The 17954-nt window shown below is 44.4% G+C and overlaps 1 protein-coding gene across 1 annotated transcript; it reads right to left on the reverse strand.

Moving 5' to 3' along the window:
- Positions 1-5908: 5908 nt before the first annotated feature.
- On the reverse strand, positions 5909-12126 carry tbx22 (T-box transcription factor 22). The gene is made up of 8 exons (XM_047021074.1): positions 11755-12126; positions 11038-11281; positions 10078-10179; positions 9625-9799; positions 9333-9497; positions 7747-7811; positions 7242-7324; positions 5909-7129 (listed from the first exon to the last, which is right to left on the reverse strand). The coding sequence occupies exons 1-8, from the start codon at positions 11909-11911 to the stop codon at positions 6588-6590; spliced, it is 1533 nt and encodes a 510-aa protein (XP_046877030.1). The 5' UTR covers positions 11912-12126; the 3' UTR covers positions 5909-6587.
- Positions 12127-17954: the final 5828 nt, after the last annotated feature.

Here is a 17954-nt window from a genome sequence, read left to right on the forward strand (position 1 = left end):
ACACAGACAAACTCACGCACCTACACACAATCATCACACAGACAAACTCACGCACCTACACACAATCATCACACAGACAAACTCACGCACCTATACACACCTAATCATAATTATCAGTGGCCCCTGACAGACCAAAGTGTCCATTATGCTCATTACTACAGACATTCTGACGAGTTGTTAGTCAGAAATTCAGCCTCTCTCCGCCCTCATCTAATGACTTGAATGACCCTGAAAACGTCTTTATTTTCCTTTGACCAGAGTGCTCCAACACCTGTCAATCATTCTGTCAGGAATAGGCATGACTGATGTGAAATTCCTCCAGTCATCTCGTTTTGTTGGTACAAGCTATGATATAACTATTGTTTAACAATGTTAGGTATTGATGATCTATTCATTCCATGGTCACAAAAGAATCACCCAGGTTCTGCCAGTTATAAGCAAATCACTTCTACATGCTGACTTCTACAGACTACTACACAAGTGTGTTTGTGTGTCTGTTCCTGCACTCAGATGCCTTCACCATATGTGGAATGGTTCGCTCCAGTTTGAGCACCTGGGGATGTGTGTGTGGCGTTGAGATGGACTCGCTGGCTCCTCGTGTGCCTCTCTCATCGCTCCTCAAGCAGGGTAGTGTCCCCCGGCGGGCCTGGGGTGCTGACAGACCTGGATCCGGTGGTCCTCTCCCGGCTGCCTCCTGCATCACAGCCCACCATGGTGTCTTGTGGCTGGGGGAGAGAGATGCTGAGAGGCCCTGGGAGAGTGACTTAGTGCAGCACAGAGTACACATCCGCTCTGAGCCCACCAACTGGAATAACACCTCGTTGTCAGCCACACACACGCTCACACACTCACCGATATCTGATGAGCCCCATTGCAGCGCTTCCCTGACACTGCTCATGAGAGAGCTTACTGCAGATCAAGATTTAGAATGACGGCCAGAGCTTCAGGAAGCTTGTTGGGCTGAGTACTGTTCCTCAGCTCTGCTCCAATCAAGTCTCTATCGCTCTCACTCCCTCTTTCGGAGGGAGAGACGTCTTCCCTCCTGTCTGAAACATTCAATTACTGCGTGTGAGGGGTCAGGTCAAACACAGGAAGCTGACCTGATTGGTTCTGCTCGGGTATCATCGGGCATGTGTGACCAATCGCTGCTGCCCAGGGCTTTGGCCATTTTCATCTGCCGCCATGTTAGTGTGTGTGTGTGTGTCCAATCGTTCCAGCCCAGGGCTTTCCTCAGTTTCCACTCACCTCTTGACCATCGTTTCCTGTCAGATGTGTTAACGCTGCTTTTAATCTGTTTTTTAACTGCCTGACACACACACACACACACACCATATTACAGCTGGCCCCATCAGTCCCGCTTTACAAGGAGACACTCCAACAAGGTTGAACAGTCTTGCTTACACTCCTAAAATGGAAACCCTATTAACAGACACATTCACCTGATCCTCCTGACCCTCACCCCTCAACTCACCCTCCTAACCCACCATATCCCTCCCCCTGACCGTCACCTCACCTCACACACCTCTAATATTTCTAACAGCGTCACCGTAACAACCCAACAACCAGTGAACACTGACTTGTTGCCCTCGCTGCTCATCTCTGCAGGAGCTGTCCGACCCTCTGCTTAACTTTCCATCTGTCACTATGAGTGTGTGGATGAGAGTATGTGTTTGTGTGTGTGTGTGTGTGTCTACTGCATCGGAGGTTCAGGGATCAGAGGTTAATTAGGTGTCATCCTCAGCACATAACTGATGACAGGAATGCCTTCCTGATGAAATCTGGTGAGGGAGGCCCAGAAGGAGAGAAGCAGAAGAGAATGAGAGGGAAGAGAGGTGTAAAAACATTGCAAATAATGTTTGGAAAGGAATGCTTATTTTCATTCATGGAAAAAATGTGTGTGCTTGTGTATGTGTATACATTTGGATGGGCTTGTAAGTGTGTATGAGAAATTAATTAGGCAACTGGACTGGGCCAGTATGTCTGCACGTTCTGCTAAATGATATGGCCAGTGTGTGTGTGTATGTGTTTTTGGTTGAAGGGATCTGGCCAGGTTTGTTAAGCGATATGCGTGTGTGTGTGTGTGTAGTGCATATGGTAAAGCACTCTGCTGTTCTGCTCTTAGTCACACTCCCGCGTTTCTAATTGAATTAGCGTTGACAGCGCTGTGCCGGCCGCGTGTGTGTGTGTGTGCATTCTGGGGGTGCAGCCAGCCTGAGGCCAGGGTGTGAGTGGTGTGTGTCCGTATGTGTGCGTCTCAGTATGAGAGCGGAGGCCTTCCCCCTGAAATCAATTAACCGAGTAGGGTCTGAGGCTCAGGGGGTGAGAGGGGCACATCCTGTGGAGGGTAGCCCAGACAGACAGCACCATCTGGGGCAGCAGGCGAGACGACCCTGGGCTGAAACATGAAAGACCCAGGCCAAGGAGAAGAGGAGAGGAGTGCACAGGCCAGCATTAAATCACTGGTCTCCTTTCCACCTTAACCATCGCTCTATCCCCTCTGCTGCTATCTGATACACGGGCTCAGGAGCATCCTATCTCTCTCTCTTTCGCTTTATCAGTTTCCCTCGCTTTATCTTTCTCTGTCTCAGGAATGATAGCCTGTCACACACAGGAAGCAGGCAGAGATGAGGAGCATTCATCAAAGAGAGAGAGAGAGAGAGAGAGAGAGAGAGAGAGAGAGAGAGAGAGAGAGAGAGAGAGAGAAAGCGAGAGAGAGAGAGAGAGAGAGAGAGAGAGAGAAGAGACAGAAGGAGAGAAAAAAAGAAAAAAAGAAAAAAGAGAGAGGAAGATAGAAAATAGATAACGTTTCAGATTAGTGTCCGACCAAACCCCCCACAACTGATTTCTGATGCAAGAGAAAGTTGATATTGAAGATTGTTATTACAGGCACACACACACACACACACATAGGGCCTGAGTGATAGAACATACCAGGTTCAAAGATTCCAGGAGTTGGGATGTGTGTGAATGTGATAGACAGCCAGGGTCAGAGTGTGTGTGGTGTTTGTTGGTTTTAAGCAGAGTGCTGACAGCTCTCTCACCAAGGCCTGTGTGTGTGTGTGCGTGTGTGTGTCTGACTGCAACTAAAATTACAACTCTGTACCTCAGTGGATGTTTGCGTACTTGTTTCATTTGTAGAGAATCATCATAAGAGAGGGCAAGAGTGTGTGTGAGGAATCTGTATGTGTGTGTGTGTGTGTGTGTGCAGGTTTGTTTGTGTGTGTATGGAGTATGAAGGCTGCTTATTTCATTAACACTCCCTCTGATGAATGACATGACATCTGAGTGTGAGGCCTCAGTTGAGAAATTAGCAAGGAAACACATACACATACACACACATACACACACACACACATACACACACACACACACACACACACAGACCAGGTGCTAAGCCACATGGTAAAGCCATTGCCTCTCCACTCACCTGACCCTTGCTTCAATATTACTTGAGCCAGGCGGTCTACACATGCCTGACCAACACCCTAATGACCTCTCATCCCCATGCCACACACACATACACACACACATACACACACACATACACATACACACACACACACGGTTCTGTCATCAGTTTAATGCCACATGCACTTCAGAAAAAGATCCCAGATATTTGGCCAGTGGTTGGTCAGTGAGGTTTCAATGAATGAAGCAGCAGATGAGAGATATGTGTTCTCACCTTGTAGTACAGGAGAGTGTTGGAGAGAGGAAAAGGGAGGGGAAAAGAGTAGAGGAGGGGAGAGGACCTACTTGAATGAGACCACTAGTAAGACAGTGGACATCAGTTTATTGGCTGGTAGAAATGCGTTTGATAGGGCAGCAGATGATTTCTTAATAAACTGTTAAACTGCCCTTGCTTTTCACATTACTGAGCCAGTCTAATTCAATTTGAGCAACAGCTGGTTTCACTTTTAACTATACAGCTGGGCTCAGTCACGTCCCATAAGCTGACCTGATAAATAACCAGCTTTTATTGAGTTTGCAGAGAAAATAGCATCCAGTATAAACTCATGCACCAACGATGCACCAGAGCCAACACAGGCAAGGCTGGAGGGCATGGAGTTGCACTGAAACTGGACAGATAAGTGGATGTGTGAGTATGCATACATGCGGATGTGTGGTGTGTGCATGCACACACATGAGTGTATACATGTGTGAGTATGTATGCATGTATAAACGCATGTGTTTGTAGCAAATACCTCACAGCTGACCAGTGTGTGTCTCTGCTGGTGTATGTTAATCTAATGAAGGGAGAGTATATTTACACGTCCCCCCTTATTCAGCCAGCTTCTCTCCTGTTTCAGGATGCTGTTTCATATGATTGGAAACAAATGACTCTGGTGTCTGCTTTCCCCTCCCAGTGCCACCTGTCAATCATACTATAAAAACCTGCAGTGCCTACTTGGCACAAAGTGAGTGATTCAGTGTTGTGATTTGATGTCATTTAAACCACCATGTTCAACGTGATTATATTGACACATTATCAAGCACATTACCAACTTGTTAACCAGGCAAGGGTTGATGGTAAGATTATTTAGTATGACAGTGCAGTAATTCATGATTTATAAATGTGATTATAAACATAAATATTCCAACATAGTAATCTTTGTTTTTCCTATTTTTTTTGTATGTGTGTGTGGGAGCTGGGGGTGGGGGGTAAGGTTCTAATGAAAAGCATGTTTAACCCTTATTTACTGCTGGAGGAAAGACACTGGCAGCTTACAGACCAGTACAGGTCATTTGATTACATTTAGCGATTGTGACAACTTTGTTTCCTGACTTTGATTCTATGAGCAGGTGCACAGCTACATTGAGGCAGTCTGGTATGAAAGAAATTAGTCTAATTGAAAGATCACAGAATTACTGGGAGTTTCTAATCGGTGTTCTTTCAGCCTGTGTATGCCGAATTGTATGAAATGACTGACACTATCGAGTTACCGAAGCCGATTACTGCTGTCTACGGACAAAGAGGAGGCTGTTTGATACCGACGCACCTGACCCCTCAGCGAACAGCGAGGCCCTCAATTAGCTCCTTCCTGCTATTTCCATGTCGCGCACACGTTAGTACGTTGACTTGCACATCCGTGACAAGTAAATTGCTGTTTGGTTTTGACCGTTTGTCGGGAAACGGGCCATTTCCCCCGCTTTGGCTAAGCCGCAGTTCCAACAGTGGCACAAGACCGACAAACGGAGGGAGGAGGGTTTCTTGGGTTTTTAGTCGAGCTAAAGGCAATAATTATCACATCAGAGAGTCAACAACTGGGCGGGTGTGTCTCTCTGGTTTTACAAAAGAGAACAGCAGTTTAGTGGTTGCCTTGAGGAATTCTCAGCGTCAGTGTTCAATTTTCTGTTCCCTGTGGCGCATGGTATTGAAGAACTCTCAGAGGACGACACAGGCAACCAGAGAGACAGCCGCTAGATCAACAGTCCTCTTCAATAACGTAGGTCAAGAGCAGAGCTTTTCAGGAAAACAAAACTGGTTCTGTAGGTTATGCAATAGTGGTATACAGTAGGATATCGTTTTTGATCATGATAGCACACAATCAGCCTACAACACTGGTGACATGCCTGCACAGGAATATAGGCCAACATTTCCTCAGTGCTATTGCTGGACAGGACTGTATTTGATCAAGTATTGTACAGAATCCCTCGTTCAACCTCATACTTCTCTGATTAGCCTTGTTATTGCTAATAAAGTTTAGTAATGGAAACTGGCTGGTCGGCTCTTACTCACTCCAGCATCACACAGACATGGTGAGATCATAACCAGTCAAGGGTGGCCAACCCACACATAGGGACCCAACTGAACTCTCTGTCATCGGCTATCTGGATCGCAGAACAAAAATAAGAGTTCAGCTAAGAGAACCCAACCTTTAAGCAAATGTGGGACTACTTACACAGAGTATAGGAATTTCGGCATCTGTATTGTATACTGTGCAGTATGTCAGAGAAATGCAATGAAAGGCAAAGTGTAGAAGTTATGTAACATATAGTTCCTGGTGTTATAATTTACTGTTCGATAAACACATAGTTGAAGGCAAATAGTCTCCTCGTTCCTGTTCTTTATATGTATAAAAAATATATGACATGGATGCTGTGTACCCATGAGTCACATGGCTTATACGTCTTCCTTTTAAAAGGCACTTTTGGTTGTTTAAACCACAATAACAAACTCTATTTGTCAGTAAGTTCATGACACTTGGTTCATTGACTTGGTGCTCAAAAAACACTTTTATAGTCCATTGACTTTTGTAAGGAATAAAGATGTGTGTTTCCAAGATGGTATTCTCTTTTACTCCCATCTAGTCCTGTGGAAACATTTGGCTGAGTGGGCATTGTCTATGATTTAGTTCAAATCCATTGCATGGATTAAGTGCGTCACCTGAACAACCATTCAGAATGTGTCATGCTCACATGCTCTCTCACTCTGGTCTGTGAGAGAACCTCCATACACTGCAACTGTCAAATCCTTTTGTAACCCGGCTTCAGTGAGTCCGTTTCAGGCTAGCTGTTCAGGCAAGGTCCAGGCTTAGTTGGTGAGAGGCTGGGGCCTAGCCTGGCTGGGTGGAAGGTTAACACTGTAGTCAGAGGCAGTGGTTGGTGGTGGGATGCCAGGCTGTCTGTAGGTGCCCTCGAAGGCAGTCTGTGGTGCCCTCGGCCAGCTTGGCGTGGCGAGAGAGCGCAGCTAGGTGGGGGTTCATGGGAAGGCCGTAACGGTAGAGGCAGTGGGAGGCACCGGCAGCAGAGTCAGGGTGGTGGGGGTGGTGAGGATGTGGAGCCCGGGGACTCAGAGGGCTCTGCAGGGGAAGCAGGCAGGAGGGGGCCCCTAAGGGCCCCTGGAAGCACGAGCCCCTACAGTAGGAGGCTTTCTTCCCCTGCAGCGCAGAGAAGAAGGAGAAGTCTGAGAGCGGGGCCAGGGGGGGCAGCCCCCTCAGTCTGAATCCCTCAGGGGAGGAGAAGGCCCGGGTTGCTAGAGGGGAGGAGGACTTGCAGTAGAGGGGGAGGCTGAGGCTGTGAAGACTGCCCTCCTGGCAGGAGAGAGAGAAGGGGTGTGCAGGAGGAGGGCAGGAGAAGGGGATGAGGCTCTTCAGGGGCAAGACCCCGTTGGCTGACATCCCAGAGTTTCCTGCTCCAGACAAAGAATGCAAGATGTTGGTATTGACGTCGCAGTAACTGTGTGATTGATATTATTTTCATATCCCTTTTATGGTGAATGTTAGTGCAGGGTTCTCCAGTACCTTGTAGAAGAGTGAAGTGCTTGAAGTCTAAGCTCAGGGGACTTCTCCATGGGTAGGACTCCAACAGTCCATCTAACACCCCCCTACACACAACCATGCACGCACACACAGCCATGTACAGAAAGGGGGTTTCACCAATGTTTCCCTACACATTATATAACATCTTTGAAGATATTTTAGATATAAGTAAGAGTGCCCGGTTTTTAAAACACTTCATGCTAAGTTTTATTCTAGAAGAAAATGGTTAAATAGCTATGTGTAAAACCATGTCTGGCCCAGTTCAACTTAGTTTACTGGGTTAAAAAAGTGTGTAATTATCGAAGTGATAAAAGATTACATTTCTCACACTAAAGCCATGTGATTAAGAGAGCTGAAGTACAGGCTATGAGAGTTCTGTGGGTTGACTAAGTGTGAGGGTTCCATAATTGTTATGTTTGTTGAAGAACAAACAACATCCTAGGGTATTGTTGACTGTATGAGCAGAGATAAACTGCTACTAGTGTACCTGTTCCTTCCAGGGTCTCTGAAGCCTTTTGCAAATGGATTCCTATCAATCTTCAGCTTAGTTATCTAAAAAAAGAAGGGAGAAGAAAATGTTTGTTGGATGCACCTGTAGACATGTTCTATTCTTTAAATAACATGTATTGTTTATATTTACATTTATTCATTTAGCAGACGCTTTTATCGAAAGCGACTTCCAAGAGAAAGCTTTACAAAGTGCATAGGTCACTGATAATAACAACAAGATAGCCCCAAAGCATTGCGGGTATCCAAAACAAGAAGCACACATTGTGAACAACCAAAAAAAAGTGCCAAAGGGAAGAACCATAAGAGCATGTAGTTTAGCAAGTTACTATTAAACAACATGAATCTCAACATGAATATCATGAACAACAGTAAAAACAAATAAGATTAACTAAAATAGAATATTTCGCAGCGAATACAACAGTTTAAATCAGTTACCACTAACCAACAAGAGCAACAAGTCTCTAAGCAAGAGTCATTGTGATTCTTGAGGAAACTAGCATTGGATTAAGCAAACCATTCCTAAGTACCGTTGTACTCCCGGAACAAGTGCGTCTTGAGCCTTCTCTTGAAGGTGGAGAGACAGTATGTGTCTCTGATGGAGGTGGGGAGTTGATTATATTGAACAAAACTAGCCTTATACATTTTGGCTATACCCTTTTCCAAGTAGCTAGTGAGCCAAAGTGCAGAACGAGGGTGCTGGTCTTTCATTGACCTGTAAAACTAACAATGACTTCAGTTTATGAGAGAGTATGTGGCAGCATAGACATCTCCCTCTGGGACTCCATCTCCCAGCAGCACCCTGGGCAGCCGCCATGTCAAACATGGACACTGAAGCAAGGACTGGTTATTCAGAGTTTTATGTGAGTGTTCAGCCCATAGTGAGTGAGTGTGTATATGTGTGTGTTTTATAAACAGATTTTATGGCAGTGGACTCCTGCAGTCGGCCCGTTACTGTGTTTCTGTAATAATACGTTCTCGGCTCGTAAAATGGACCCTGATGAAAAGAGTTGGCAGTCCCCGAAGAAGGCTCTGTTACTAGAAGAGCACCAGCCAACGGCAGGGTCAGCCACCCTGCACACACACACACATTCACACACATTCACACACACACAGGGAGGGACACACTTTGGCCCTCCTGCATACCTACAGCCCAGGACCTGTATGATTTATGAGCCCATGTAGACCACAGTGAAGTAAGGCCTGCTGCAGCCATACCAATGTAAGAGGAAAGTCTTGTACACTGTTGGGACAACAGCGATACAAGACCAGCAGTGGTGACAGCAACATCATAAAGTATGTGGAGTGTTTCAGCTTCTGAAAGTGGAGATCTGCTTTCTGCATGCCACTAAATGGTAGTCTAATATAGATTTACCGTTTGGGTCTTTATTTAGTTTTCAAATTAAGCACCAACTTTAATCTGTTTGAGGTTTTAAAATAAAAAAAAGTATTACATTATATTACATGGTACCACCAAATGGCAGTTTGGAAGTATGGTATAACAGAATGATATCCATTCACTGTCAGTTACGTTGGTGCACACCTGACATAATGAGAGTGTCATACCTGTTGATTCTGATAGGCTGTAACGGTGGTGAACTCCGTTTCTTGGAAGGAAAAGGTGTAGACGCCTTCGGCTGGGAGCGACGGAATCTGGAACAGGTCCATTCGCTGGTCGTGCAAGATCACATGAACGCGAGGTTTGTATTTGTGCATCGACTGAAGTATTATCTGTATCAACAGAAAATATAATATAATTAAGTTGTGATTTACGTTATTGTAAAAGTGCATGTTGTTTAAATGATTGAATGTTAGATGTTTCTGAAGAGACAGGCTGGAATTTATTGGCATTACGCACATGTCCTTTATCGTCCATTTCATTATTGGTGAGTTTGACGCGGTCGAAACTGATGATTTGGCGCATCCACGTCTCTCCAGCGCACGGGGAATCCGGGTGCACGTATAGGCGCGGAGCAATACAGGAATGATCCGTGTTTCCCGCCACCATCCACTGTGAGCTATGATAGACATACCTGGAAAGAATACACTTTGAAATTTGATCTGGTGATTTATTAACAACGTGCTCACTTTTTCAAGATGGCCTTAAGTATTAATGCATTATAAATGACTGCAAACAGAATGTTAAAATAATAGAAAAATGAATAGGCCTATTACTATAAAGCGCAATCCAAAAATATGGCTACTTGCCCCATGTGTTTTGTTTCGTGCACAGTTTGAGGAAGAAAGTAATGTCTTTGACTAGACTCCCTGTTAGCCACACCAAAACACACGCACAGACACTCTGACTCACCTGTAACGTTTGGAGTCCACTGGCATGATGTCCATTGCGATATAATACTGCTGGCAGGGGTCTAAGTTACGCACCTTCACGCGCACAGACGGAAACATTCTCCTAGTAAAAGGCCAACAAGTTTTGTTATTATTTACACATTAAACTGTAAATACCCCTGAGACTTACTATTTAGTAGGAATGATAGTATCAAAAACAGGCATTTTGATTGTAGGGCTGTAGGCCTATGTTGCCCAGCGCTTGCGGGTCTCACGAGAAGGCACCTTTTAACGGTAAAGGTGAAGTTTAGCGGGACTTTTTTACTGATTTACGGCGTTGGCTCCAACAACTGAATATTAACGTTTCAGTTCACATAGCTAATAAAATAGGCTATAGGAATTTTCACAATAATAATAGTAATAGTAATAGTAATAGTAATAGCAATAGTAATAATAATAATAATAATAGTAATAATAACAATAATAATAATAATAACAAACTTGAATAATTCATACAGAAAAACTATATTTAACTGTGGTTATACAGATTTCTAATTGGCTTGTTATTCATAATCTACAACCTACAACGTCAAGTTTTTTTTCCCCAAACATTAAGATAAACTAACATTTCACTCAAATGCACCTTAGTCACAGTCCTACATTTGACATTCAAATTTCAATAGTTTGTATTTTTCATTTCACCCTATAACATAACATAACTACAATGACATAACTACAATGTAGAACTCGTATTTGTCTTTAATGTTTTTGGTAATGTGTCCATCCATTAAATCCGTAGGGAAGCCTAGTTGTAATAACTGAGAAATTGTATTATTATTGGTCCTAAGGAATAAGTTTGCAATCAAATATAATATAATTGTTAAGGTCTCATTTTCATAATTTAGATACATCTAAATGCTGTAGTCTCCATGTTGGTTAGCTTACATGTTAGTTAGGGTGAGAAAGCTTGTGTCCATGTTACCTGCCAGCCTTGGTGATGATCATCTCCGTCCCGATCTCATGGAATCTGTTCCACAACTCTGAACCCTGCAGCTCTACCCGAACATCTCTGCCTGGATGACACATACTCTCCCCCGGCCCCCTGGTCTCTTCAGCCAGGCCGGTTTCGTCCACCCCGACTCTCCGAGGCTCTTCTTCTGTGTCAGACCCGGGCGTCATCGGTGTCGAACGTGCCTTTTTTCTGGGGTTCAACGGGTGATCTTCAACTGTAGAAAATTGCGTTTTAATTGCATATAGCAACTCTGTAGCCTACAAATGTGTACTGCCAAAAATGCATAATGGAATAAGTTTCTAAGCAACATTTTAGAAAACGTACACATATAAAACGACATGTATCCGTATCAAGGCCTATGCTAAATCGTGATGATTAATCCCTCTACCAATTTAAGAAATAGTTCATTGTAAATTGAAAATGTTCCTCATTTAGCCTACTTTAGAAACAAAACAGCAAAACATTTTTGAAATTAAGTAGCCTAATTTTTATGTAAAACATTTTAGTTAGAATTATGGACATATTTCTATATCATGTTCAAATAGCCTATAGGCCTACATGGATTATTGTACGAAACTCAAAAGATTAATTGAGTCAATATCCATTCTGGATCGTCGCTTTTTCTGACTAGATAGCAAATGCGTTAAAAAAAGTTAAGCAAGCAGACTTTATGAGATGTCTACTAACCATAGTCTTCTGAGTCTTGAATTATTGTTCCTGCATCGGTTGCGGTGTCTCCCATAGAGCTTGCTTCTTTCTCGTTTTCCACTTTCATCCGCTTGCAGCTTTTACCGACCAGCGCCTCTACCGAGAACGCATGGGCTCGTGAGCTCAGACCCTGCATCCCGACGCAAGTCAATCTCCTCTTATGGTGTCCGTCTGAAATTCTTCGAGCTGTTTTCCGGTTTATCGCCTCATCCAAGGACTCGGTGCGTCAGCACCTCAGCATCTCTCCTTGAGGGTCCGTGACGACTAATTGGCCCTGTGTGTTCCCATGTCTCCAAGGTACGCGCGTGCCTCTATGAATCCCAGATTGTTGTCCCACTGTTTCCGCCTCAGTCTCCCTTACACAGCTTCAATCTGTTTCTGACAGTCTCTCTGACAGTTCCCGTGTTTCCCTTACTGTCCCAACGCGTCACCAGAAAGAGGGCGGAGGGGAGACCCACGCGAAATCCAACAGTGGGCTCAATAAAACCGCTTTTAGGTCATTTAAAGACTGGCAGCTGTTGATAGAAAATTCATGATGGATGCAATCCGCTGTGGTTTTTATTAACTCACTGATGTGATCAGACATTAATCAACTTTTTTTTAAATACTTTTTGTTCATGTTATTACCTACATTTCTAATATGAGACGGTTTATTGGAATTAAGCAAATGATACGTCATAAATAATTAAATGAAGGGGTTTTCGAGGGATAATTCGTCCATTTGTCGTTATCCTGCTAAACAAACACAACAATCTCGACTTTGTCAAATGACACAAAACCACACTAACCATAGCCTATGCAAAACAGATTAACGCAACAATATATGCCATTAACGTTTTTAGTTTTTTTTCTCATCAAGGTCTATTTAAACACTCGATTTAAAATTTGTGTTTGCTTCGAAATTGAATCATCTTAGTTTCTATCAACAAGTAAACTAACCAAGTAAAATAAAATAAAATAAATAAACATTGTCTTTTATAAAACTACTCAATAGAAAACAAGCTTTTTGTGCTGTATAGCCTGTATAGCGACATTTGATCAGAATCAAAGATTATTTAAGACCTATCCAATAAAGTGTTTCATTAGTCTATCTCATTTTCGATGGGAGGTCAATACAGTGAATTTGAAAAGAAGGAAAATCTAGAGACAGCTAGTTGGCTCTGACTAACACAGACCATATGGAACGTTCAAGCCTGTTTAAAACATATCCATGAAACTCACTGCTTTTCGGTTGAAGCTAACATTTCCTATATTAATTTGAAGGCTTTCCGTAAAACGGTCTCTCGTCTCCCGTTTCCCCGGTGTGGGAGTGGGTTTGCGGTACCTGGTGAGAGCGCGCGCACCTCTGTCTGGTTTTCATAACTGCAGAGATCAGATGGAGTTTTGCGCGCGGGGGAACGGGCCTTAATGACAGGTCGAGATTATTACATTACTGTCTGACATGAAATAGATCCGTGTTACACAAATAAAGTTCAGCAAGGCTTATTAAAAATGTTTTTTAATCACAAAACATAATTGCTCTGAAGAAAAAACAAATGAGAGTGGTGTTTATGGCACGGTTGGTTTCGGCGGAGATGGAAAACTCCGGCCTCAAGACTGACAACAGACGGGAACTGGAGAACTATGACCAACTGGAATCATATGTTCTCTGTCATCAGAATCTGTTTAAGGCATTGTCTGGATGTTTATTCGTTTCTAAATTGTTGTTTTCTTTCGATAAATTGCTGTGACAAAGTGCATCGCAAACAAGCGGCCTGCATTCTGCCAGTAAGTATTCACATGGCCTGCTAAAAACAAAAAGTGATTCTGTCTTTCTTTGTGCACAGTGGAATGCCTAAACCCAACATAACAATGATCAATTATTGACAAAAACTGGATTAAGGCCCGTAGCAAACTTTAGTTTAGTCTCACACTCTAAATAACGACTGCTCAATTGTCGTGTAATTTGACAGATCTTCACTTGGAGGCTACATGCGGCGACGCAGTTTCGGGGTCATAATTCATGGTTATTGGATTATGTGGCTGTCAGATGAGTGATAGGCGTGCAGGCCAGTGATAGGTCTCACAAACCGACAGGAAGAAGCCTGTTCGTTGTTTTATGATTCCTAATCCAACACAAATCTGAATTTGTCTGATTCAGGAATGTTTGGCACATGTGTTTCCTCTTATTAAGAATGTGCACGCTCTTGGCGGAAACGAGACACTCCAATCCAATTAAGAGCGAGCCTCAGGTTTCCATCAATTCGGAAGTTTGATGATCAGCTGCAATTAGTCATCCCGAACATTTCCGCCCTGCATGCGCATTTGCCAGAATACTGTTGAAGCTGTGGATCGTGATCAGACAGGCTAACAAAAAGACAACATTTATATGAACCGTTGGCATTATTGGATCAAGACTGGTCAGTCCATTAATCTGTTTTATTAAACAGACCTAAAGAAATGTTCATCCTAAATTGTAGAGATTACCTGTTAGATTGGGCTCTCTGTTGCAGATCTGCACATGCAATCGTACACACACATTCATGCACACAAACACCCACTCATTAAAAAACAGTTGCTTTTTAGCGACAGTGACAGGTTTTGTTGTCTCACATTTAATGAAGAGAAATAATTTGTTGTAATTACAGTTCCTCGCTTAATACATGCCTGTGTGTGCCTTTGTGTGTGTGTGCGTGTGTGTGTAGCAGGGTTGTCGGCTGGTGCCCAAAGTGTAATCATGTCCAGCCTTGTGAGACAGCATCACAGTGATATGTGTGTATAGGTTATGTGTTTCTGTGTGTGTGTGTGTGTGTGTGTGTGTGTGTGTGTGTGTGTGTGTGTGTGTGTGCGTGTGTGTGTGTGTTTATAAACAGAGTAGGCTGTCTGTTGCTCAGTGCTGAGTGGATGTGACGGGGCTCCTGATGGTTTGTTTTAGGTTGGACCCTGATACTGAGCAGTCTGTGTGTGTAAGTATGTGTGTGTAAGTATGTGGTTGTGTAAGTCTGTGTGTGTGTAAGTATGTGTGTGTCAGAGAATGAGAGAGAGCAGAGAAGGGATCTTTCTGGTCATGGGGTGCAGACGGGAATGACAACTACCAGTCCAGAAGCCCAAAACTCCCCAGCCCAAATATCTCTCTCTTTCTCTCTTTTTCTCTCACACACACACACACACACACGCACACACACACACACACACACACGCACACACACACACACACACACATACACGCACACACAATCCCCTCACACACATCTCCTCACACACACCTTAAACCCCCCCTCTCTTCCTGTTAGTCAAGCTCATGTTTTTCCATGGTATACATTTTTGTTATTTTCAACATGCAGTTCAGTGTAGTACTTCTGAAATGTGTTCCCTTGGTGGAGGGGTTACAGTAAGGGGGAGAGGAGCATGGAGGCAGAAAGTAACAGGGAGGTAAGTAAGAGAGTGAAAAGCCTACTGTCTGCACTGAAACATGAGTGATTATAGAGTGACAAATTCCTGTGAACCTGCCTTGTCGTCAGTTCTATTTTGGGTGGGACATTACGCGTGCATGCACTTCTGTCTGTATGTGACAGACAGAGAGAGAGAGAGAGAGACCAAGCAAGCAAGAGCAAGAGAGGGCATAAACTTGGGAGTGTGTATGCATCTGTGTAAATGTATGAGTGTGTGTATGTGTGTCACATCTGCTCCCTATACCGTAACCTTTTTATGTATTCCTGTCTCAGGTTTAGACATTTTCTCTGAGGCTCTTTTTGTGTGTTCCTTTTTGGGATGGAGGCTTGTCTCCCCAGGGATACTAATATAGTTTATTTGGAGTCTCAGTTTTGTTGAGATCAGTCTCCTGATTGGCTGAGACTGGTTGTCCCCCATCAGGGACCTTTAACAGCAGGACTAATGGGAGAGTCAACGAGCCGCCAATCACATCACTCCCTGCCCAGGACTTAATTGAGCGTGCCAGCCAATTGGAGTTCACGCACAATTGCATTTTGGTCTTTGATTGGCTCGTTGAATGGCGTCCAAAGTCTCTCCTCATTCACTCCACTGATAATCCTGTCGGGTTTGAACACTTAACCCTGAGATCAAACTTTTGATATGATCAGGATCAGCATGATGTCTCACCTAGTGTAGATGCTTCTAAACTACGTCAGAGTGGTTATGTTCATGTTACATTATGTCTTCCTGGATACGGTGTGAATGTGATCCAAAGCTCAAAGATTAGAGATATGAGATGTGATAAATAAACACACACAATACAAACATCTCGCCCGCTCTGTTCATCTCTGTTCTTCCCACTATCTTCTGTTTGGTTCTGGCCTGGCAGGGACGAGGCACACCGGGCACGAGGCCTGGTAATGCCACCCTGTGGTGCCCAAAGTGTGGGGAGATTTACCGGCTCATGTGCCACAGTCTCTGCCTGCTCCCTTAACAGGGCTGGCAGCTTGCAGCAAGGGTAACGAGGGATAGGGGAAGGAGACGAGAGGGAGGGAGAAAAGGAACAGACCAGAGAGGTTAGTCTAGTTTGAAGAGTTCTGCTGGGCTGTGACTGCCAGGGGGACACAATCTCTCTGCGGAAGTGTGTTTAGAATTCTCTCTCTCTCTCTCTCTCTCTCTCTCTCTCTCTCTCTCTCTCTCTCTCTCTCTCTCTGTCTCTCTCTCTCTCTCTCTCTCTCTCTCTCTCTCTCGCTCTCTCTCTCATTATCTCTCTCCCTCCTCTCTCTTTTGCTTCGGTTCTCGTCCCTCTCTCCCTCTTCATCCCTTCCTCATTCCTTTTTCCTCTCCCACTCTCTAAGCCTCAGTCATACTTCACCATTCATCCTCTTCTCTATTTAACACAAATACATCTTCATCTGTCCACAGAGCTTTCATTTGGGTCTGTGTAAATCTAGCCTAGCGGCACATCCATCTCACTTGTTTGGATAGCTAATTCTTTTTGATGAAAATTAGCCTTCCCAGCTCCCTGCCTCTCTCCCAACCCCTCCTCCCACCCACACCAACACTCCATGCCTGTCTCTCTCTTCTCTCCCGCACTCTTTCTCCCTCTCCCTGTTTGCCAGTGACCGTGTGGTTAATGGTTGCGGTTTGAGAAACAAAAACAGCCGTAATTGATAATGAGACTCAGACTCTCTGCCTGCGAGCGCCCCGGGGAGCATCCCCCCCTGCCCCCTGCCCCCTGCCCCCACAGCATCCACCCCGTCTCTCCCTCTCTCCATCTCTCATGTGTCCTGGGTGCCTATGCAGGCTGACAGACAGGCAGACTGGCCTGACAGACAGACAGACAGGCCTGAAGAGAGGAGATTGAAGAGAGCTCCATGATTCGTCCCCAGGGATTTGGGGAACCGTGGTTTCCTGATGGGTTTGGGATTCGGGGAATAGCTATCTTGAGGAACTAAGAAAGGAAACTGTCAAATATGTGTGTGTTAGTCTTACAATGTTGGTTGTACTTGATACCAAGTTGACCGGGAGGCTTTGCAGAACTACTGTTAAAACGACTGTAGACTCATTGTTTACAAAATCCTGGTAAACTGTGGGTCCATGGTTAGTGATGGGACATCCCACTGTTTTTTCTAGTGTGTGGAGGGGGGGGGGGGCAGTCAAAGAGGGGAGACACAAACAAAATTGTCTTTATCTGTCTTTCTCCCGACAGGCGCAATCGTCTTTAACGCAAATATTTTTCATCAAAGCCTTTCCACATAGGATGGTATTATTTTTAGATCGCTCTGATAAATGAGGGGTTTCACATATCGGGATGTGGTTTGGAGGCAAAGAGTGAGCGAAGGAGTTGAAGGAAGAAAAGAAAAATGGAAAAAATGGCCCCACCGCAAAAAGCTTATAAAACAACATGTGAAAAATCAGCAGTTCTTTAACAGTTAGCTTGTCATTTTATTTGCCTCTTCAGATGGTGGCAGGCCTGGTCTTTTCAGGCTGTGCCAGCTGGGAATGGCTGCTGGCTGGAAGGCCCAGGCCTGGCCCTGCTTAGCACTCCTATTATCATCACCACACACTGTAATTCACATGTCAATCACTGCACAGCAGAGGGAGAGCTGGTGGGAGAGGGAGGGGGCGAGGGGTATGGGGCCTTGGACAGGGTAGAGAGGCAAAATACTTCCAGGCCCCTAATAAGCCTTCCTCATCCCCTCAGATAGGAAAGACTGGCCCATGCTGGGGATGGGTTGGCCAGGGTATATGGGGTCAGGGCTGGG

This window comes from Hypomesus transpacificus, chromosome 1 (genome assembly GCF_021917145.1).
Source record: "Hypomesus transpacificus isolate Combined female chromosome 1, fHypTra1, whole genome shotgun sequence".
Classification (NCBI taxonomy): Eukaryota; Metazoa; Chordata; class Actinopteri; order Osmeriformes; family Osmeridae; genus Hypomesus; species Hypomesus transpacificus.